Raw genomic sequence first — 24,302 nt, forward strand, 5'->3', positions numbered from 1 at the left:
TGTTCCGTACAGACAGTGATATAAACAAAGAAAAGTATCCGTAGAGCCGCGTGACAAACACAGTGACGGGACCTACACACGGGCACGCGTACATGATCGGTTTGCAGTAATCCATTTCAGACACAGGAGATTCCTTCTAAGGTGCTTTCATCGGAAACGTTTGCTCTTGATGTAGGTGCATGGAGAGTTTGTTCCAAAGTGCCGACCTGTGTGAAACCTGTGAACCGCTAGTTGAGTATCTTTTCTACTTTGGTGCCGGATAGCAGTGTTGCAGCATGATCACAGCTGGTTGGCAAACCTCGCTGGAACGCGCATGGAGAGGCTGAGGTATCTGAGACATAAGAGACGGCCCTTCTTACGTTCATCAAGACTGTCCCTAAGGAATAAGTTGTTACCTGATACCAAAACTGAACCACTTGTAGCTACACTTTCCAGGGTTGTCCAGCTCCAGGCCGTGAGGGCCGGATCCATGTCGGATTTTCATGATACCCCTCATTAATATTCATCAGATACATTTTCATACAATGATTCTAAATGTATGCACACATTTTTCTCATAAATATTAATAAAGGGTATCCTGAAAACCCATCATGATTCTGGCCCACAAGGCCTAAAGTTTGACAACCCTGCAGGGCTTAGACCCTAAACGGAGTAGTCCCACTTTGGTTTCATGCACTGTGATACCTTCTTCTAAAATGTAGGACCCAGAGCCCACAGGAGTGTGTTTATTGACAACTTGGTAATGGGAGGCCACAAGTAAATGCCTCTGTGGGTGACATTAGCTGCCATTCTACTCAGTCGGCTAACATGGGTGACCTCCGCGCTGGGGATCTTCCAACACCAAGACTGCTCCATCGATGCGGCAAAGAAAATGAGGATGGGCCCTACCATCAGAGCTCATCCTCCGGTCCAGGCCCAAAGGTTTGCTGTCCTAGACCAGTCCACTTGGGCCTTGTGCACACTCCTGGCCATGTCATGCTGCAGGAAGGTTGAGTTGCTCTCGCCATCTTGCACCCAGACTATTGTGTTCTTCCATTTAGCGTTCCGAAGATACCGTTGGCGCCATGAAGCCCTTATCAAACACCAATAAAAGAAGACACACATCAGAGACCCTAATTGGACTGTATGGCATTGGTGGGCTGGGCACATTGCAGAGTACATAGACATGCTAGCTAGGGGAGTTCCGCATGAGTGCCCCCTGCAGATACAGTACCTGTGTGCCAGTTTGCATGTTTGAATCTCAGACTTCATACATTTGAAGACTGATGAAAGGAGTACCATTGAGCTGCATGGTAGTGACACCTATTTTATATGAGTTCCATGTCATTTTCCCAATGGTAATTACTTCGAAATATTTTACTTCCAAGAAATTACTTCAAAAAATCACAACCAGTAAAAAAAATGTTTTAAGATCCCTACTTTGCCTACGCTAGTCCCGCTTCCTGCAAACCCCTCCCGAACCCTTTTAACCCTTTAACCCACAATCCCATATATAATTCAAAGTGTTTTCCAAATAATTACTTCAAAGTAGGATGACCGGATGTCCCGGTTTTGCCGGGACTGTCCTAGTATTTGGAGCTCTGTCCCCCTTTTCTCAAGATTATGTTCCCATTGGAAACTGCAGTGGTCCCGGCTTTTGGTAGTAGGTGTTCATAGCTGGCAGGCAGGAATGCACACTCTCGCACAGAAGAAATGCTGCATTTTACAACTTAAGATAATGTTAGTTTGTCATAAATTAATTATAATATGTCTTTATTTGAACAGCAACACTTAAATCCCCTTCTCCTCCAACCTCTACTGAAGTGTAGTGCCGTGACAGCCACTTTCAAGAGTTAGTCCTACTTTTATGTTAGTTGCCTTGTCCCTGTTTTTTTACTTTTTAAATATGGTCACCCTACTTCAAAGTAAATGACTTTGAAGTGATTAATGTCGTAAAAACCACGGGATACCATGTGAGACAATCTAGTTTGTTTTCTGTGGTATATGCATGCTAAATAAAATCTTGCATTTTCATGTCATTTAAGATTTAAATTCAATGGTATACTTGTGGATTGCTGAAATATTCTTAGTATTAACGATTACACGATATATTCAAAGGAAGTCATACTACATAATCATTGAACTGCAGTCTCGGGAGGATAGCTCAGCGGCAACGTGCTCGCCTTGAAGCAAGACGACATGGAGCAACACAGGTTCGATCCATAAATAACCCATCATATAAGACAATAAACAGTCAATCAATAAACAGCAACTTTCTCTCCAGAGTTCAGTGTGGTTAACGTGACACATACACGTTGCAATGGAAAGGAGTAAGTGACGAGGAATTGCGGTCAAGGCAGTAGCGAATGAAATTGCACAGCCTCTCTGCTAAGGGCGGCAATGAAGGGCCCGGGAACAGAGACTGCGCGGAATGACTTTCGCAGCTAGAAACAGAGAGCGTCCCTGCAGGAGCGCACGAATTTCATTAGGTGGTTAATGTGTCCGTGGAGGATCGGGGTTTGATGACATTATAATTGACTCACCGCCGCAGATGCCGCCTCCATTGATACGAAGACCGCATCACGTGGGAGGATGACAATGGACAGTCCACACACATACAAATCAAAGAACTGCCAGTGTTCCCCAAGTACATGATCGACGAGCATCAGACCTAGTCTTAATGAGTTTCAAGCTCTCCTCTCTCTGGGTGGCGGGAGGACAGTGTCTGCTGGTGTCTGTCCACCATTGGCAGATTACCAGTTTTGGTGGAATCTCTGTTAAAATAACACCCACCAAACGGAATTACTGTTATCGTCACTTGGTCCTGCGATATTACCGTCGGGTTACAAGTGACAGTGGCAGTGTTAGTCCCCGTTTAAATTGAGTCCATTGGACTCAGGGGGAATTTCAGTGGTAATTCTGCGTTGGTAATTCTGCTGAAATTGGGCAGAAAGTTGGCAGATTTACCGGCAACTCATAGCTGGAGGTGAATCCCTCAACCTTCCGGCCAACTCATAGTTGGGTGGTGCGGTAATGCAGCAGCGGTATACGGTAACACTACCACATTTCCCCCGCGCCCCCAACTCGTAATGAGTCCCTAGTCCACCCTTAGAAATGATACCCCCTGGCATGCTTTCCAATATTGGGACACAAACATAACCCACAAATGCCAAGCGCTATTCTTAAGACTAGCACCATCTTAATACCCCATTGGGCAAATGCTCAAACTGTAACTCACGCCCATAATTAGTTGCATGGAAGGAAGGGAACTGGTCATTGCGGTCTTCCCTTACCTCCTTGCCGAGTGCTGAATTGATATTGATATTTTATTTCTATCGCGCTCATACACAAGGGTTTCAGAGCGCGAAGCACTGAACTATCTATACACGGAAAGTACAGAGAAAGAAATGCATTTTTGGCACAACAATGCTTACACAACTTTTAACATTGATTTACAGAGTGGGAGACCAGTGTCCTTAACAATGGGCGGGAGGCTGTGGACATAAGACCAGATGATGCAGGGGAGGTAGAGACAGGGCAAGCATCTCAGCGAGGAATTTGAAGAGGTCCGGAAAGTAGTGTCTGGATGCGATCGGCTTCTGGTGGCTTGAGTGGGCGTGCTGTATCCCTGTGATGCGCAAGTCAGGAGGGGCGGAAGAGCAGACGTTGGAAAGAGGTTTCTACGTGAAAAAAGGATCTGGAAAGAACAGGTGGGTGGTACAAGGAGGCCTGCTGTTGCCGGGAGAACCCATAGGTGGGGTATTAGCCAGGGATAGGAGTACTCCGGTAATGGAGCTGTGTTGGGAAGGATTAAGAGATTGGCTACCAGGGTGCACTGCTAGGAGCTTGGAAGTGAGAGGGAGGGACAGGGCTACTAGAAGACTGTATTGTAGTTGTCAGTTATATAGCGCCGTTTACCATTAATATATTCTCAAAGCACTGGTAGTGGAACGCCCTCAATGGACCGAAGTCCAGAGTGTTGGAAATTGTGAAGTAGGATTAGAATGCGTGTGTGCATTTGGCCACAATAAGGCTTAGCAGGGCTGGCCAGGCTCCGGTAGAAAGCAACCCATGAGGTCAGGCATGTGGGTGTGTGCTCAGAGGAGTCCGGGGTGGCCTGAGTGCTAGAGACTCGCTATGTGTACAGCTGGTCAGAATTTGTCTAAGGTCTTCACTGCATACTGATGTCAGGAGTGTTGAGGTATAGTCTGGAGTAAGTAGGCTTGTGTCCAGCTAGCAGGAATTGCATAGTAGGTCTTTACTGTGTTCTACTGTGAGTGGATGGAAGGGCGCACCTGCGGCAGATGTCCACCGAAGGGGTGCATTTATGCATACCAAGAGCACAGATGGAGCTTATCTTCAATGTCGCTGTGTTGTCAGAAAGTCTGTGGAAAAAAAGACCAGCTACCCTCGTAGACTCTTCTGGGCACTTTGGGGGAGGGGGGGTGTTACCCTCAAGTTTTCTAAACGCAGTGTACTGGCTGACCTAGTATATCTACCAGGCGGCTACCATAGGATTTCAGATAGTAGGGTTCTCTAGGCGCCATGGACCGGCTACCTTTATAATCTTACCAAATATCTTCTTGGTTCTATGTACACTGCTAATTGCCGTCTTCTAACTCAGATCCCGGGATACCGAGGCGTGACATAGGCTCTATAAGTGTAATGGAAGGGTTACCCGCATAGATCTGGGGTGACAGACGTGCTAACATTATAAGTGCAGCACAAATGACCATTTCCCGATCTTTTTAATGTACACTATGGCCATCCTTCAGAAAGTCCAATACAGTTCTTCTAAGAGCAATTAAGGTGCCAGCCTAAGTTCTTCAGGAGAAATGAGACCACTGAACTACACTGTTTCTTCTAGAAGATGAGCGAGGAGATGGTTGTCCTATTGGGGGCAGGAGAGGGGCAAGGAGGAGAAGCACTGGTGGCTGCTGGGAGATGGGGGCATGCTATTAGGAGTGGGGAGATGGATTCTTTTTTCACAAATGTGTTCAATGTCTCGCTCTCAGAGGCGTTGCTACGGGGAGGTGTCTGAGGGGGCTATAGGGTCTTTTGGTTGTAGCCCCGGATAGAAGCACAGTGGCAACAACCAAAAGGCTAGCTATCCCTGAGTCCTGACATTAGCGTAGCACCAGATCTTTTCCAGACCGAGCGACACCCCCGCGCTCTCTCCAATTGCAAGCCACAGAAAATAAACCAGTTTCCTGATTGATTAGCAGCTGGAGAAGACGCGATTAATGGATGAAACCCCCCTCCTCAGAATCCTCTCATCTTCTAGAGGGGGGTATCTTTGCTGCCGTGCACCGGTCCATGCGCCATTACACCTAAGCGTGGATCTGACTCTGCGGTTACTGGCATCTGTGCACACTGCAGGAGGTGGCCCGGGAGGGCTGCCCTGGGTGTGTGCGCGCCATCTGCAGCCGCTTCAGCCACGCTCCACTGAAGAAGAAGCGGCTCTGGGGGGGGGGCGTGCACGTCAGAGGGACTGCGTCTCGCGATTTTTCATTTGTGACCAGAGCTCAAGGGACGGAGTTGAGAGAAAGCATTTCAGAGTCGCGGGCTTCCGGAGGGTAAACATGCAGAACAAACGCCAACAGGGATTTGCACTCAGGCTCATAATGGCCTCGAACCAAACTGTCTGCAGAGACGATTTGCAGCTTCCTGAAGGCTCCTGTGAGCTGCTCACTCACACATGGGCTGGCACGTGTAGACATAATCCTGCCCCAGAAAAAGCAAGTTGCACCAGAGCGCCCCCACAGCTCTCCATTCAAGCAGATCAGATGTTTTGTTTTTTGAAACATCCGCATGCCATCCTTCCGGCGAGTTAAGCCCCCACCTGCTGTTCAGAATGTTCGGATGCCGAGCCCCACACCAGCCAGAGAACACAGCCACCGCTGCAGTTCACATTAAGGAATAAAAACGTAATGCAGCCCCTATAAGGCTAAATACGGATCCAGGCTCAGCTAGTGACAAGCAGTGTGATCTAAGGCAAGTATTGGTCATTCAGAGGCACATCACAAGCAGAAACAAAAGTTCCCCTGACTTGCCCTTTATTTAAACCTGGGGAGTGTTATTCATTTCATAAAGGAGCTACTAGGAGTTATCCAGGCTTACTCCTAGTAAATCGTGGGTAGGTATGGTATATATGATGTGTTATTTATAAGGTCAGGTATAATTGGGAGTTATTAGTATGTCAGGAATAAGCCTGGAAGATGTTATGCACTGTCATCTTTAATCATCAGAATTTTATTTGATTCCAGGTGAAATTTCAGACACACTTCTTTAAGCAGTTTGTCTAAGGTTTGTCCACATGGTGTATAAATGGGCCTCCTGGCTGGAGCTCCTATTCAGTTGTAGGCAGCTTTCAGAAGGGCAGGCTTAGGATAGTTAGGGAAGAGGAGTGGAGTTAGAGTAATGGAGTAGTTAAGTAGGGAGAAGGGTGGGGAAAGGTAGTGAGTGACTGGAGACTCTGAAAGTTAGACTTTGGGGAGGTTTTGCTTACATAGCTCTGTTGACATAGTGATTTCCAGTGGGCGGCTAGACAAGTGTCATCTGGTACTGGCTTTTAGGGAGAGGGTCAGTAGAGATTCAGGAAGGTAGCTGATATATATCAGAGTCTCCACCTATTGAAGTGAGTGGATAAGACACGTGCAATTAGGTCACGCCTGGGAGGGAGAGCAGGAGGAGCCGAGAATAGCTTGTGGGAGGGTCATGCTTACATGACTTAGATGGGAGAAGCAGCAAAGAGGTGAAGAGGCAGGTGACACACCGGTTAGTGTCCATCTCTTGAAGGGAGTGGAGGAGACCCGTAAAATCTGGTAACACCATGGAGGAGGAGCAGGAAGAGCAAAAGGAGCCATGAATTCTTGGAGGAAAGGGGCACACACCTGTCTGTGTCCATCTCTTGAAGTGAGTGGAGGAGACGCATGATATCCAGTGAAGCCTAGACAGAGGAGCGTGAGGAGCCAGGAATCCTTGAGGGCAGCTTGTGGGAGAGCCATGCTTATGTTACTTAGATGGGAGAAGCAGCAGCGATTCTAGGAGGAAAGGGGCACACTGTCCATCTCTTGAACTGAGTGGGGGAGACTCATGCTATCCAGTGACACCTGAGCGGAGGAGCATGAGGAGCCATGAATCCCTGCAGGCAGTTTGTGGGAGGGTCACGCCTGCATGCCTTTGGTGTGAGGAGCCTCAGATAGTCCAGGAGGCAGCCGACAGACCAGTCAGTGAGTGAACAGCACATCTGGCACCCACATGAGCCAGAGTGTGGGGTGGGGGCTACTCTTTGTCTTTTCATATCAACATCAGCACTTGCTGTGTGCACTGCGGGTTGAGGGCTGCGTTCTCTGCTCTACGTGTGCCTGCCTGCTGTGGTATTGCTTTATGAAACGTTGGCACAATGGCAACGGGCATGCTCTTTGACTAATCACCATCATTGTCCCGGGGGGATAGCTCAGCGGCAACGTGCGCGCCTTGGAAGCAAGTCGATCCCCGGGTCCACGCTTAGAAAGCTCTGGGTGTTTAAGCGCGTTATAAATATGCAAACTAAGACAAAAAAAATTACGCAACTAAATAAACAAAAATCAATTTCTGTAACAGCACCTTGATGCCCGCGGGCTGCGTGAGTGCTATAAAAATGTTAAATAAATAAAAAATAAAAATCTACTTTCCCTCCTTTGTTTGCATGCTCTATTTTGTGCCCAGAAGCGGTTGCACTTGCTGGCATACCCATGTGCGGAAGGCCTTCCTTGTGTACTCCAAGAACGTCTATTAGAACAATCATAATCTTGGGGCAATTAGTGATGCTAAAATGACATTTGATTGTAAATATTGTAGTGTTTAGTAGCTGGATAAATTCGACACGAAGCACTACTTAAAACCTCAGATTATATTATTATTAACCATGCCCTCCATGATACCAGGTACATTATAACTCTTTAAGGTGCCTACACACTTTTCTACATTTCCACACATGGGGTTGCTCCTTAACAGCTCCATAAAAGGGCAATTTCATTCCATTTGCGCTTCTCAAGTCCTAATGCACAAGCGTGACATTTTGCATTTAAAAATGCAACCTCATACCGTAGACTCCCACTCTCGATTAAGGAGAGTGATTCTGAAGCCATTTGCTAAACTGCTCACCTGTGGTGCATGTTATCGACACTCTAGCATCGCCATTTAAAGCACTCTCCGTATGAAATAGCGAAAGCTGGCCTAAGAACCCTCTTTGCTTTATACTTGTAGTTTTACACATCACTCGTGCATATGAATCTGTAACAGAGTTCCTGTTAAAGGAGCCCCTTTGTCTCTTTGCCTCGAACCCTGTATTCCTTGTGGCAGAACACCCACACCTTTAAACAAACAGATGACTGCACAGCTTACCATATGCTTGGTCACTGTCAGGAACAGCCATGCCCTAACCAAAGGAGAGGTAGAGGCCACCGGATTGGCCAGTGGAGATCTCACAGGGAGAGAGCATGCTGCTTCTCCAAGGTCACATTGTTGGATCGAGAAGGGGAAACATGGGGAGCCTGCACTCCGCTGACGGGAAACGTTACATCCAAAATGGTGGACATGGTTTTTATGCCTTCCTGTTTCCGCCTTCCCTGCTGATATCACACCTAGAAGGCCTAGTGCAGAGGAGGATAGGATTATGGTCCCAGCAACCTGTGGTAAACTAGGAATGTAGGCAGGCCAATAATAGGCCGATGATCAAAGAAGAGGAGAAAGGTGAGGGAACCATCTATCGCTATGAAAAAGCAAATCAGAGATTGCGCAATAAGCTTGAGTTTAGGAATCAAGAGTCAAGCCGCCATGTTCCTGCAAGCCTGAAGAGTAGCTACAGAGGCTCCAGGAGACCTCTGCCTCCCTCTCAGCCTATATACTGGAGAGCTGAAGAAGACCCTGAGTTTACTGGGCTCTCACACATACCTTGCCCACTCGGAAGGACAAGTTCCCAATAGTGGGGAACTCCCGCCTCCTGCACACCTTCATAGGCCAAATAATCAGCCAAGTATTGATCATAATGCCAGTTTGATTACTCAATATCTGCAATAACCTGGACAACTTTGATAGATAGACAGTGTAGTATATAGATACACACAAATAGCCGTATATATATTAGTAACTAGTTTATTTCATTACATGCTAAGTGTAGGTGAACAGGCCCCACCGACTGCGGGCAGCAACTGACCAATGCAGGTTTGAACCTCGCATTCTACGTGCTAGTCACCCATTCCATTCATCCTTCCATCAGGAGGAAACTCACGCGGAGCCTCGTGATGAAAGGATAATGAATACTACACATCTCCCCTCCTTAGTCTCTTGTTGTTTATGTGACACAGACTGGTGTGTATACTTCTTCCGTGTCTTCTGCATCCTTAGACAAAGTCCTTCATGTGGTCTGGTTTGCGTATTATTCTTCCTGTTCTTGTCACACGCGAGGAATCTGGTTTAGGTTTTGGCAAGGACATTTTCGACACCATATTCTTTTTTAATATTGGTTTCCCACACTCACCACTTCTCTCTATATTTCCATTACTGCTCCTACTCAGTTGCTCTTTACATTCTGTTTCATCAGTTCTCACATTCCTACAAGACTTCATCACACAAACTCTCTCCATATTCCAGACTCTACCATCTTGTACTCTCACCGCATGTCTAAAGACTTCAATCACACCCACTGGTTTGGACCATTTGCAGGGTCCATCTCTTAGTGCAGGGGCAGTTTAATTCTCACTATACTTCCCACTCTAGGAACCTCCTTCCCTTTCTCATTACTTATTTGACTGTCGTGAGCTGCTTTATTCTTTAGTTGAATGTCCCTGATACTCTCTACTGCCTCTCCAAAATCCTTTCTCACAACAGTTTCTCTCTCCAACCAGGATGGGGTCAATTTGGTGTTTGCTCTGCGTCCTCTACTCAGCTCAAAAGGTGATAACCCTGTTGTACCTTGTGGAGTAAAACGGTGAGCAATTATTTTCCTTTTTACTACTTCCTCCCAGCTTAGCCCATTGGCCCAAGCCCAGCGAATGGCATCTTTGAGTACCTTGTTGAATCTCTCAACTACTCCATTTGTTTGAGGGTGGTATATTGCGCTAGTTTTGTGCAATATGGAATTACCAGTACAGAACCTTTCCATTTCCTTTGACTTGAATTGAACACCATTATCCGTTAGTATATTTCTTGGAAAACCCTCTCTGGCACATATTTCTGACAAAAAGTCTACCACTACCTTAGCATTCATATGAGGTTTAATTAAGACTTCTACCCATCTGGTCAGAAGGTCAATAACCACTAAGCAAAATTGCTGCTTACCATCACAATAAATGGGCCCCAAGATATCCATACCAATCTCATCCCATACTTTTCTTGGAATGTTTGTTATTACCATCGGGTACCTCACACTCACACATACTCTGTCACTCTGATTACAAAGGATACATTCTCTGATGGTTCTTTCTATTTGCAGGTCACATCCCGGCCACCAAAAGTCATCATGTATTCTTTGTTTAGTCTTCACTATCCCTTGATGGCCTTTGTGACCTAAATCGATGATTCTTTGTCGTAGGCTCTCAGGTGGAATGATACGATCTCCTCTCATGATCCTGTCATTAACTATATTGAGTTCATCTGCAACTCTCCAGTATTCGACGAGACCAGATTCTTCAAATTTAACCTTCCTTAAACTTTCGTTGTTTTGTATAATTTGTTTCAATTTATTCATATTATTATCTTGTTTCTCTGCTTCTTCCCACTCATTTTTTGATATAGAGAGTGCTTACCCAAGAAATTGATGGGAAAGAGGTTCTCATTGCATTTGCATCGAGATTGTTAAAAGGTGCTGAAAAATCATACGCTGCAATAGAAAAGGAAATATTGGCCATCAAATGGGCGACGGAAAAGTTCAGAAATTTCATTTGGGGAGTGGAAGTGGAGATTCGTACTGACCACAAGCCGTTGATACATGTCATTATGAATAAAGGTTTGGACAATGTATCTAACAGGATCAAAAGATGGGTTGTACTTTTGCAGGAATACAACTGTACGGTACGATATGTACCAGGAGTGAAAAATCGTGCTGCGGACTGTCTGACGCGGCTCACAAAGAATTCGGAAACAGATGATGAAAGTGAAAATGATCCGGAAGTTGACAAACGAGGCTCCGCGTGAGTTTTCCTCGTGATGGAAGGATGAATGGAATGGGTGACTAGCACATTCTACGTGCTAGTCACCCATTCCATTCCTCCTTCCATCACGAGGAAAACTCACGCGGAGCCTCGTGATGAAAGGAAAATGAATACTACACATCTCCTCAGTCGGTGGGGCCTGTTCACCTACACTTAGCATGTAATGAAATAAACTAGTTACTAATATATATACGGCTATTTGTGTGTATCTATATATTACAACAGTTTTTCAATAAAGTTCAGACAACATATGCTCAAAAGAGATGTGAATTCAAAAAACATGTGTTTGTTAGTGCGACCCAATGAGCATAGCTGTTCAGATAGCACAGTGAGTGCATCGCTTGCTTTGACATCCGTGAAGAGCCTGCCAGTGCAGGTTCGAATCCCTGCAGGACCAAACTCAGCCTTTCATCCTTCAGAGGTTGATAAATGAGCACCACAATAATAAGCAGCGCTCAGATGCCTGAGGGTTCGTAGCGCTATATAAAAACAGTGCAAAATAAAGTGTGCATGGGATGGGAGTAGTTCCCTACTATTGGGAACTTGATTTCTTTTGTCATTATTGTCAGCCCATGTGCCAGGACTGGTTTTCTCCCCCGCACCTAAACATATGAATACTATATTTCTACCTTTATACACCGGGATTTCAATCTAAAATAATTACACCAGGGATTTCATTGTGTCATATTTAAGGATGAAGAAGTGACCGGGGGTCTCACACCTACTCAGCACCCTGCTGCTGGAGCTCCACCTACCCTAGCCCCTGAGAGACGGACACGCTGTATACGCTGCTAGAGTCGCAGAGCTCTCTCGCATTCCGGAGGACAGGAGAAGCACTTGCAACTGCTGGAGTCTCACACACCCAAGCCGACTTCCTGAGAGAGCCGAAGAAGCTGCTGAGGCTGATGTAGTCTCACACCGACCCCTGGAACCACGCAGGGGTGAGAGGCTGACGCGACCCTAAGGATCCAGACATGGCTGAGAAGCTGACGCGAGACTAAGGAACGGGCGCATCAGGTTCCTCGAGCAGGGAGAGAAGAGGCAGACGTGAGTCTAAGGAACGGGCGCATCAGACTAAGGAACGGACGCATCAAACTAAGGAATGGGTGCATTCGACTAAGGAACGGGCATGTCAGACTAAGAAATAGGCGCATCAGACTAAGGAACAGGAGTGTCAGACTAAGGAACGGGCATGTCAGACTAAGAAATGGCTGCATCAGACTAAGCAATGGGAGCGTCAGACTAAGGAATGTGCTCATCAGACTAATGAACAGGCGCATCAGACTAAGATACAGGCACATCAGACTAAGGAACGGGTGCATGTTGCAGGGAGAGAAGAGCCTGACACAAGCCTATGAGACCCAGGGGCTCAGGATATCCTATAGCTTGTGGGGTCCCACTAACATCCTGAAAGATTGAGGAACTCACAAATATAATGTCCCATTTATACATTTAGAATAGAAATTCATAAGTTCCCGCCATTCATTCTGTGATCCGCCATAACCTTAGCAACCTGATATCCACCATTAACCTGTTCCACTCTACTCATAATCAGTAACCCATTTTAACCCCCCCCCTTTTGCCAACTCTGTTCATCTTCAAGAGCTTACTGACTTAAAGCAACACTTGCCTGTCGAAGCTCAGTGACATCCTGATCTATGACCTAGGACAGGCTGTACGTGAACAATTCGCAAACAAATTTTGAGGTGGAAAAGCTTTTTTGGTCGAATTACCATCATTATTTTTGGCTGGTTGCACTTTTTTTTAAACATAATGCGGGGGGAGACTCCCCCGCACACTCTCACACTTCCCCCTACCTTAGGTTATACCCTTACCCCAACCTCATCTAATTTTTAATAAAAATGTGTGAACGTTTCGCAAAGATTCGGCCAAAAAAACGAATTTCCATCTCGCCATTTTGGCATTCGTTTTTTTTGGGTGATACCCTAGGACATTCCCGGGACGTATATCCTCCCAATGATTAATGTGAAACTTGAGGAGCAAGGACACTTCTAGGAAGAAATGCTTCCTTGAAATTACCGTTCTGAAAATGTTCTTGTGGGTTACTTACTGTTTATTAATGAATGGTAGATTATCAAGTAGATGTCCCGAGTGTCCTGACATGTTCCTTTTTGATCACTGCATTAATATCATGCACGGTCAGGAGATGAGGACTCCGGCATACCCCTTACGCGTCCCTGCCAGGTGCGGATGAAAGGTTCCGTTCATAGGTAGAATGCAGCGGAATCCTTCGAGATTCCTCTTCAACCCCCAAAAAGAAGAGAGCTGCATTCCAACATTTATTTCTGACGCCGTTTTGGACAATCTGATTTTACAGAAGATTCTCTGCTTCTGGCCATCTGATCCGCTAAGACATTGAACGCTTTGACCAATGTCGTTCCGCTGCTTGTGCTCCTGTTGTTATCGGGGAATGGCTTCGCGTTCTGGGCAATGTATTGCCGATAGATGGGCGAAAGCGAGGCAGAATCCCAGCACCCCACATTCCCACTCTTTGAGATGTAACAGGGACATTTTCACCACCCCTAATCAATATCACCTTTTATTCTAAGAAGATAAATACAGGAGGGTAGGTGATCCAGGTCTTTAGTATCAAAGGACAATATTTTCCAGACGAGATATATATTTTCCAAATCTTTGTTTATTTTTTTTAAATAAAGGAACACATATTTACCTCCTGAAGTTCCTTTCTCCGGACTGCAGGCTTTGGTGGGATCTACCAGGGGAGACGGCTGAACCCTGGCTGTGTCCGGACAGCAGACTGTCAGTCTCAAAGTGGTAGCCGCCTTCAATATCAGATCGCTGGAGCGGGCTCTCCAGAAACTCGCCGTCGTTCCAGGCCCCCACAGTACCATCCATGGTCTGGTATCTCAGCTCAATGGTGACACTGGTCTGAAAATAAGCAAACAGAAAGACTTTTAGGTAATTGTCACATGGATCATGCTCTTAAAGCAGCATTCTTGAGATCAAAGCAAGGGGCAATATTCGTATATTTGCTACAATGTGCAAATCATTTACTTTGCTTTATTTTGATAGACCTGCCTGATCCCTAAGAAATGGATCTTTGGTTTCCTGTTAAGCATTCTTTCATTTAAGCCAAAGGCAGTATTGCCACAGTGCGGGTGCCATCTTAATGCAGAGCCCTACAAAGCAGCAGCAACCAAGAAGGCACTGAGAAATGGTACTGTGACGATTAGAGTTGGCCAAAAAGGTGTTAGACTGGTAAAAAAAGACATTCTAAATAGCAGTCTTTTTTTCGTAAGCATTCTCTTTGGTGCGCGGTAGCAGCCCTGTAGTTATGGTTAAATTGCTCAACTCATATGAAGAGCACTTTTTGGCCGTGTATAACTTTGCTCCACCTGGACAAATCCTTACCAAACTTTGGAATAAAAGTATATGACCCCATCTGAATTTCTTCAGCAAGTTTGGTGAGGTTACATCAAGGTGGAGCAAAGTTATAGGGGGGGTCCCATATTTACGGCCAAAACCGTTGGATGGATTTTCACCAAATGTGCGGCAGGGGTGGTGACGGTGGCTTGGTCCTGAAAGCGTGCTTTTGTAGATTTGGTATAAATCCATCCAGTATTTGTCTTTCAAATGGGCTAAAAGCAGGTCCAAAAAATTTGTAATGTCTGGGTACGGTCCGCGAACCCATTTCTCTGGTCGGTATACTGACGGGCATCCGATTGGCCTAGAGGGCGATGTGGTGTCTGCGGACATCAGACAAGCCCACTGATTGGATGGTGAAAAGCAGGAAGCGCGTCAGATTTCTGGAATTTCGTGGACAGCGGCCGGTGTCCGCCAACATCGCAGTAAGAACATAATTAAAAAACACAATATTGCTCTTGTCAAACTTATCAAACAATCTCTGGGGAGGTGAGGGGTGATGAGGATTGGATGGGATATTACCGCTAGAAGCCATAAAACAGGTGTTTTTCACCCCCAAAGTCCGCGAACAGTCCGGTTGTTCGGGTACAGTCCTGTGATGTTCGCAAACACTTCAGATGTTCTGCGACATCTATGTCTATTTTTGCATTACAGGGTTGGTGAAAAGCAGCTTTTGGGTGGCTTATAACTTTGACGCCACTCAATGAAACTGCATGAAATTTTGAAATTTCATTTTAGACCTGATTCTGATGGTGTTGGAAAGTGTGGCACTGTTTTGTCAAGAGGGAACAAAATTGGAGGGAGGGGTCCCAAAATATTGTGAAGGCTTAAAAATGTGGTGCCATTTAATGAATCTGCACAAAGGTTTGCAAAATGATTTTAAATCTAGATATAAATGTTTTTGTAAAGTTTGGGGAATACATTAGAGGCGGGGGGTCTCAACAGTTTTAGATGGCTTATAATTTTGTTGTCATTTGACGAATGTAGACAAAGGTTTTCAGAAAGATTATAGACCCAACCTTGAATGTGTGTAAAATCAGACTGGATTTTGTCAAGTGGGGACTAAGTTATATGATTATTGTATGTTCATACATTTTGACACGTTTGGAAAAATAAAACATGGGCAGATTGCAAGTAAACTTGTGTAAGGAGCATTGGCAAGGATCTTAAAGCATGGTTTTGCAAATGTGCCCGTGTTTTATTTTTTGACTAGTGTCATAATGTAGGTACAAAAAAATAGTGATATACCGTTGGTGACTGAGTGTATAGTCTGTGGTCATGGGCAGTGGTCAGATTGTCCGGGTCATGGGATACTGTCATGACGTGGGCAATCTGGCTACTGGCCATGACCGTGAGGGACGACAAATGGTGTTAAAGTGGCCATCTCCAACTGGGACCGGCTATGTGGTAAAGTTATTAGAAAGTGGGATAGGTTTGAAAGGGGAAAAAATGTGCTTGTGGTAATATGGTCATAGGGTTCTCTCTTCGCCTTCTGCAGGCTGTCATGGAAAGGGAAGAGGAGCTCTGCACGGGGCTGGCCCCTTCCCTTTTCATGGTGGTCATCTTGGAAAAGGATTTTTCTTGCTACACCGGGACACGAAAGGTGTCCCGATGCAGGAAGTAAAATCCTTTTTTTTAGCACTCTGTGTTCCCACTTTGGGAACCAGGGGTGCTAATGGCCTTCATCCCCCATTGCAGGGCTGGAATGGGGGATTCATTATTTATTTATTTATAACGCACCAAAGCCTGCAGGCATCAGGGAGCACACAGACACACTTTGCTTGGGCCGATAACTTGGGCTGCCAGGCCGTTATCCCCCGTTGCAGTCCCTGGAACGGGGGGATGAATGCCACATTATTCTCATTAGCATAACAGAAAATGCTAATGGAAATGTTGGAAAATCTTATTGAGTCTATGTACTTTACTGAGAAATGTAAAGTAGATGGAGTCTATATAAGATGTTTTTTTTAGTTCTCTTTTTAAACTGTGAAAGGTGGTTCCTAAAGGAACCTTTCTTTTGTTGTTTTTATATGAATTTTATTTTTTGTAGGAGAGGTTAGAACGTAAGGTGGGGAGGGAATCAAGCACTAATATGGAGGGGCAGGTGGACAGGGGAAGATGTTGCGCGTGTGTTACTTCTAAGGTATGGGACAGTGTTTCTCATGCTCCTTGATTACAGCTTCAAAAGCACTTCAAAATTGCTTCCCCCTGCAGAGTGGTGTGTTGCAGTACATACACAGGACTGTTGTCTTCGAAAGATATGGATCACCAGCCTCTTTTATTGCTTGCAAAGCAGCTGGTGGGATTTTGTGTCCCACAGAAGTAGGCTGTGTGCTTACAGTATTGGTTGAGGAAGATGAGGTGGAGGAAGACAGCCTACCACTTGCTAAGAAAGGAACAGCCTTTCTGAGAGCATTGCGGTGGTTGGATTTGATGTGGCGGCACATTGATGTGGTCCCATAGGAGTACTATCCAGGTAGTCTGAGACTGAGTACAAAGTTGCACTCAGTGCATTTCACTTTTGTAGCTTTAGCCTTTGGTACATTCCCAACAGTGGTATAGAACTGCCCCACCCATGATTCTATCTGGGTGCTAGAGGTAGGCACTTCCTCTACCTCATCTTCTTGGTCCTTTGTCTTTGGAATTAATGCACTTTCTTTGTTGTGTAGGTCCTCCAGCTGCTGGTGGTGGTAGCTCTTGGAGACGAGGGATGGCAATAGCTGATGCCATTTTCAAGATGAATAGCAGTTTTGCTAATATTATTCCAAGTATGTGCTTTGTATTAGATTGTTAATGGATAATGAGTGGGAATAGGTGTAGGACCTTTGCAAGGGTACATTTTGGGCTTGAAAGTTCCTAGATCAGTAGAAAATGCAGTTCGAAACTGTTCTCGAAGCACAGACCCGATCACGAAGTGCGAATGCATTCGTGGACACGTCATCATGCCACGCACAAGCGCATTGTCACATGGCACTGTCCGGAAGCTCTGCGATGACGTCAGATGTTCGTGGATGTCGACGAATGCAAAAACAGTGTAAAAATTGGCAAAAAGTGTACAGAAGTCTTAAAAATTATGCTACAAGGTGGGAAATGGCAGAGTTTTAAGGGGAAACTATGTAAATTGGACACAAATGTTTCTATATTGGGGTGAGAATGATATTAGTAAGTAGTAGGGAAAGAGCATGCACTGGTAATAACCCATGCAATTCACTGAAAAAATGTTGTTAAAGGGACATTATAGTTAACTTGCACTAATAAAAACCTATAAAATACACTATAAAACATTGTTAAAAGGGCATTATGATTAAGTTGCACTAATAAAAACCTATGAAATTCAATGAAAAAACTTTGTTAAAGGGACGTTATGGTAAAGTTGCACTAATAAAAACCTATTAAATTCAATTAAAAACTTTGTTAAAGGGGCGTAATGTTACAAGTAAAACTGAAAAACCTCTGAAATTCACCAGTTATGGTAAGCTAAGCAACCATAACTCGCGCCACCATTGTGCACTACTAAGACTAAAACCCAGGACATCAAAGATGACATCACAAATGTTAAATAACCATTCGTTTTATTTTTAAACAAGTATATGTATTTCTCCACTTGTTTATGTGTTATCCCTGGAGATGTTTGTTAAGTCAAGAGCCGCACGATCGGTTGAAGATTTATTTACAGTAAAGCAGAACATAACACACAGCAGGCGCCCTCCTCAAGAGGCAGGCTCCAACTGCTTTTTCATACAAAAGAAAACCTACACAAACATTCTGATTAGAATAAACACATCAATACATTCCAGTTAGAATCTGGTTACATCACCATGTTATTGAATTGCACTGTGTTAACTTGAAATAAGTATGACAACTTTTCTAAGGTTAAAGGAAACTGAATCACAACACATCTCCTTCCTTTAAATCAGAAGCATTTAACCCAAGTAATAATCATTAAACTTAGCTGGTCTGTTCCTGACTCTGTTTGCTCTCAAACCACTATCTGTGTTAATATTGCGGTCACACTCAAAATTCACTACTCTATCTGCATTAGATCCAGGCACTGGAGCTTCTTCCTCATAAGACAAATTCTGGTCCCGCTCCTCACTTTCTTCACTAGCAACCTTGTTGCTTTTGGCAAGTCTAGACATTGCCCAACATTCACCACCCTCCATTATAACAACATTCCCCCTTATGGCTGCAATTCTCTTGGGACCAATAAATTTACTAGTAATGCATTTAGAAGAGAGTCTAGGATTTTTGATGTAAGCCCAGTCCCCAACAAACCAAATCATTCCTCCAACACACTTTTTCGCATCAAAACGAACTTTGTACTCATTCTGAGTCTCCCTAACTAGATCCATAACTTTTCCTCTGTCAATATGTACACTCTTCGCTAGGTTCAGCCAACCTGGACACAGCCTTGTCCCAGGGTGTCTACCCTTGAGAGATGAAAAAAGTGAAATACCAGTAACAGAGTGTGGGGTTACACAGTAGCTCCAGACCATCTCCCTAAGGACCTTCTGCCACTTCAATCCCGATGCCATGGCCAACTGTATTCCACCCTTAATAAACCTATTCATTCTTTCAACTAAGCCATTCGCTCTGGGTTGGTACAATGCTGTCCTGTAATGTTTGATACCATATCTATTAAAAAATTCCACCATTCTGTCCGAACAAAATTGGACCCCATTGTCTGAGATGAGCTCCGAGGGAAACCCCTCCCTGTAAAACACTTCCTCAAAGAAAGTGATCATTTGTGAAGTAGTTGCCTCCCTTATAGGTTTCCACTCAACCCATTTTGAGTGATAATCTACTAGGACAATGATGTATTTGAAATCTTCACCTAATTCCTGAATGGGTCCCATCAAATCCACTGCTAACTTCCTCCAAGGTTCTGCTGGGACACTAACCGGCCTTAACGGGGTATCTCTGACAACTTTACTTTTATCACTCTTTTCACATTCCTTGCAATTCCTGACACATCTCTCCACTTCACTATCTATCCCTGGCCACCAAAAAGATTGCCTTATGAGTCTTTTGGTGCCCCCATCCCCAGATGGCCCTGGTGAGCTATGTCCACTAGCTTGGATGTAATTTCATATGGAGGTATAATCCTCATCCCCTTTCTGAGTTGAGACCCGTCCTCCGACAAATTCAATTCCTCTTTGACATTTAGAAACGCATCAAACTTCCTCTCCACCAGATCCTTTCTGGGCCAACCTGTTTTGACCCAGACTTTGACTTGGCCCAATACCTCATCCAGATTGTCAGCAGACCCCCATTCCTCTTTACTTATTGCATTGTGCACCATTTCACAAATACTGACCGTAGACTCCACATTCACATTCTTGAAATCTCTGGCCTGAATGGGTAGTCTGGAAAGACAATCAGCAATTACATTTTCACCACCAGGAACATACACCATCCTGAAATCGTATGCCAATAAATCAATCATCCACCGTGATATCCTGGGCGAACCCTTAGTCCAGTCGGCACTGCCCAACAACTGAACCAAAGGTTTGTGATCAGTTTTTACAGTGAACGATTGGCCCCATAGGAAAAATTTGAAATGGCCTACTGCCCACGACACAGCTAAAGCTTCTCTCTCCACCACGGAGTAGTTGTTCTCCGCCCCCATCAGTGGCCGGGAGGCAAAAGCTATGATATGTTCAATGCTCCCTTCATACTGAAAAAGGGCGGCCCCAAGCCCTAACATGCTCGCATCCACAGCAAGCACAGTTCTCCTTCCAGATACGAACCCACCCAAAGAAGGTGCTTCAACTATGCCCTCTTTAATTTTCTCAAAGGCTTTCTGGCATTCATCCGACCACACATATCTGGAACCTTTCTTCAATAAATCTCTCAAGGGAGACGAAATATTAGAGAACCCATCAACAAATTTGTGATAATATTCCGCCAACCCCATGAAAGATCGCAATTGTTCCTTATCAAGGGGTTGGGGAGCACTCACAATGCTGTCCACCAAGGACTTTCTGGGCGAAATGCCCTTGCAAGAAATCTTGTGCCCCAAATAATCTACTTCTGTCATGGCAACTCTGCATTTTTCTCTTTGTACAGTTAGGCCAGCATCCTTAAGTCTATTTAAAACAGATCTTAAAGCATTGTCATGTTCAACACCGTTCCTGGCAAAAATAAGAATGTCATCCTGAAATACAGTTACGTTGCTAAGGCCTTTAAGTACTGTTTCCATCACTCTTTGAAAGACAGATGCCGCTGAGGCCAAACCAAAGGGCATACGTTCATACATAAAAACACCTTCCGGAGTAATAAATGCAGTTAACTGTTGACACTCCTCAGACAACGGAACCTGATGGTATGCCGAAGAAAGATCAATAATGGAAAACAGTTTAGGCTCCCCCAGTGTTGACAGAATTTCCGAAATATTCGGCAAGGGATGTCTTTCAACTACAATGTTCCTATTAAGACTGCGTAAGTCAACACACAACCTCATTTTGCCATTGGCTTTAGTAACAAGAACGATGGGGGACAGCCATTCTGTAGCTACTACCGGTTCAATAACCCCTTTGACCATCAGACTGTCAAGTTCTTGTTTAAGTTGCGCCTTCATCTTCAATGGCACCTGGCGAACCTTATGCACAACAGGTTGAGCATTATTTTTCAATCTAATGTGATGCTCAAAGTCTTTGAGTTTGCCAAGTGCCTCAGAAAACACTTCAGGAAATTCCTTCGTCCAGAAATCCCCCACTTCGGCAATTGAAACTGGAACAGATGCACTAGCTTGTACTATTATACCCAATTTCTTCTGTTCCTCCCAACCCAGTAACAAAGCTCCCTTTTCTGCCACAAGGAATGTGGCTTGACAGTTCCTACCCTTGTAGCACACTCCTGCAGAGAATTGGCGGACTATATCTATATCAGAATTTGCATATCCACATACTCTAATACTGGTGGGACGAATAACAGCATCATCCTGTTTTAGGATATTTCTCAATGTGTCTCTGGATATGATAGACCATGGTGAACAAGAGTCCACCTTCATTGAGAGTTCAACAACATCAATTCAGAACGTGTCCACAGAGCCTTTTGTGTTAGTGGACAATTCTGAAATCTGAAACACATGTTTAGGGGTCATCTCTTGTATGGCAGAAGTTTGATGAACATGGTATCCTGCCTTGATGTCATCCTCCTCATGATTCAACATTTTGGGTTCCACACAGTTGATTGATTTATTCTTGCAAACATTTGCAAAATGACCCTTGCTTTTACATCTGAAACAGTCTGCATACTTGGCAGGGCATGAGGGAAAATTCATTCCATGTCTGGAGCTGCCACAACGAGAACACATGCCTTTTGCATTCCAAACTCCTCTCCTTATCGTAGAGGAATTACCCCTCCTCTTTTGATCTACCACACACACCGAAACCTGATCAGAATTTGATTTGTCAATCTTGAGTTCCTTGACGTACTCAGAGGTTTGTTCAATGCTTCTCGCCATTTCAATTGCCTCTTGAAGGACCATATCTTTTGCGAGTAGCTTCTCCTGAATTCTTGGATTATTTGTGCATCTGACCAGTTGGTCCCTGATGAGAGAATCTGCTAATTGCTCAAACTCACACGTATAACTTAGTGATCTGAGGCAAGCAACATATGATTCCACAGATTCTGATTTCTCTTGAACTCTCTGAAAGAACTTATGCCGCTCGAAACTGACATTCTTCTTTGGCTCAAAGTGGTCCCGAAGTTGTTTAAGGGCAAATGAGTATTCATCCATATCGCCAGCTCCAAGGTCTCGATTTCTAGGAAGTCCATCATAAATTCTGCGCCCTTCAGTGCCGAGATTATGAAGAAGGAGAGCTTTCTTCCGTGCAGCGGGAAATCTGTCCCCACCCATGGCCACCAAATAGTTCTCAAATACATCTTTCCACCGATCCCTTGGGATGACAGGACGGCCCGGTTCGCTGACAAAAGGAAGAGGAGGTGGAATAGAGGTCATGTTTTGTCCTGGCAACAGAACACTCTATACACAAAATAGAATCCGGAGGCTGGGATGTGTGTGGTTGGCTGTGGAGCCACAAGCAAATGAAGTAAAGAAAATTGAAATGACCAGTGCGAACAACGAACAGTACTTTTTTTTTTTCACTTTCACTTTTACAGATCCCTTTGGACTGCTTTCAAAACTGCTTGTATTCCCTTTGTTTTAGCAGTGACATGCAGAATTTGGGTTCTTCCGTGGAAGACAATGGGCTTTGGCGAAGTTCCACACCATACAGAGAGTCACACGGGAGATCCGGAGTAGACAATGCCTTAGTTCCAGCCAATAGCAGCAGTCTATTGGGCGTGACGCAACAATGAGGGCTGGCGAGTTGACACGCAGTGAGGTGGGCGTGTTAATTAATCAGCTCACGTAGCGAACTCTTTTTGTTGCTCACGCCGAGGTGCGCGCCGCACCAGCGCGAGCTTTCGTGAGCGAGAAGGCCTCGAGTCAGGCCGCGGTGGGCCGTTGCAGTGACCCTCCAAAAATCACCCAAATGCAGAAAACAGGACCCGCGGCATAGTACTCACGCGGACACTCCGCCGGATCAGCCGCTCCCTCCGCCTGCCTCTCGCCTGCTGTGTCGGAGGAGGGAGACGTCGGAACACCTGGACCAGCAATGCGGGAACAAACGAAGGCGAACCAAACACGAGCGGGTCCTCAAGGTGCCCTAGCCTCGTCGCCAATGTTAAGTCAAGAGCCGGACGCACGATCGGTTGAAGATTTATTTACAGTAAAGCAGAACATAACACACAGCAGGCGCCCTCCTCAAGAGGCAGGCTCCAACTGCTTTTTCATACAAAAGAAAACCTACACAAACATTCTGATTAGAATAAACACATCAATACATTCCAGTTAGAATCTGGTTACATCACCATGTTATTGAATTGCACTGTGTTAACTTGAAATAAGTATGACAACTTTTCTAAGGTTAAAAGAAACTGAATCACAACAATGTTGAAGCCGGGTTTTGAAGGCAAAGTCAAATTTTATTGTGTTTGATGGGGTACTTTTACTACAGAATGTTTGGATGACAGTCTTCACACTGACACTCTCTGATTGGCTAATGGAAGGTTAATAATGAACACCGGGCTCTAGAATTACTAGATGTAATTGGTACTCAATGTGTTAACCTCTCCAAAGCATGAAGAGCAGAGACATAACTTCCAGGCATCAAAAAGGTGGCTATAGGCTGAGGGGAGGGCTTAACTTGCTGAACTATCATGTCGTAGTTTGAGGTGTCAGTTATCATATATCAGTTACTGCATTGCCAATCTGAGCCAGGGAGGTGTAATTATATTTCACAGGGCAGGGTAAATACACAAATTTAGCGCTGATTGAGTTATCCAAAGTTAGAGCATTCTTGGTGCAAAGATGGGTCCACCATTTTGAAAAACATGGGTTCCCCAAAGGTGGGCTTAGCAGCTTCAGATTCACAACTTGGCCAGTGGAGACACGTGGGTATGGTATTGTTAGGAGTTTGGCAGTCATTTTGTGGTAATTCCTCTGCCACTCGGTCTGGTGGAATTACCACTGGATTGCGAGTGGTGTAAATCCCTAAAGGGAATGCATGAGTCTTTTTCGGATTTGTTGTAACTTGTAATTGTGGTGTGGCAAATCTGCCTCTTTGTGAGCTTAAAATGTCAAATTTACCTCCACCATCTTACTGGAGGTAAATCCTTCACTTAAAAGCCAAAACCTGGAATTCAGAGGTGTGG

At 44.9% G+C, this 24,302-nt stretch overlaps 1 protein-coding gene across 7 annotated transcripts in view; it reads right to left on the bottom strand.

Annotated features, from left to right (window-relative positions):
- The window catches only part of OTOF (otoferlin), a 1,702,209-nt gene that overhangs the window by 758,667 nt on the left and 919,240 nt on the right, over nucleotides 1-24,302 (bottom strand). For all 7 annotated transcript variants that reach the window (XM_069605607.1, XM_069605606.1, XM_069605604.1 and 4 more), the window contains exon 5: nucleotides 13,867-14,084. In XM_069605607.1, coding sequence (XP_069461708.1) covers nucleotides 13,867-14,084 — 218 coding nt within the window. The remainder of the gene's footprint in view (nucleotides 1-13,866; nucleotides 14,085-24,302) is intronic.

This window comes from Ambystoma mexicanum, chromosome 4p, assembly GCF_040938575.1.
Source record: "Ambystoma mexicanum isolate Mex_15411 chromosome 4p, UKY_AmexF1_1, whole genome shotgun sequence".
Taxonomy (NCBI): domain Eukaryota; kingdom Metazoa; phylum Chordata; class Amphibia; order Caudata; family Ambystomatidae; genus Ambystoma; species Ambystoma mexicanum.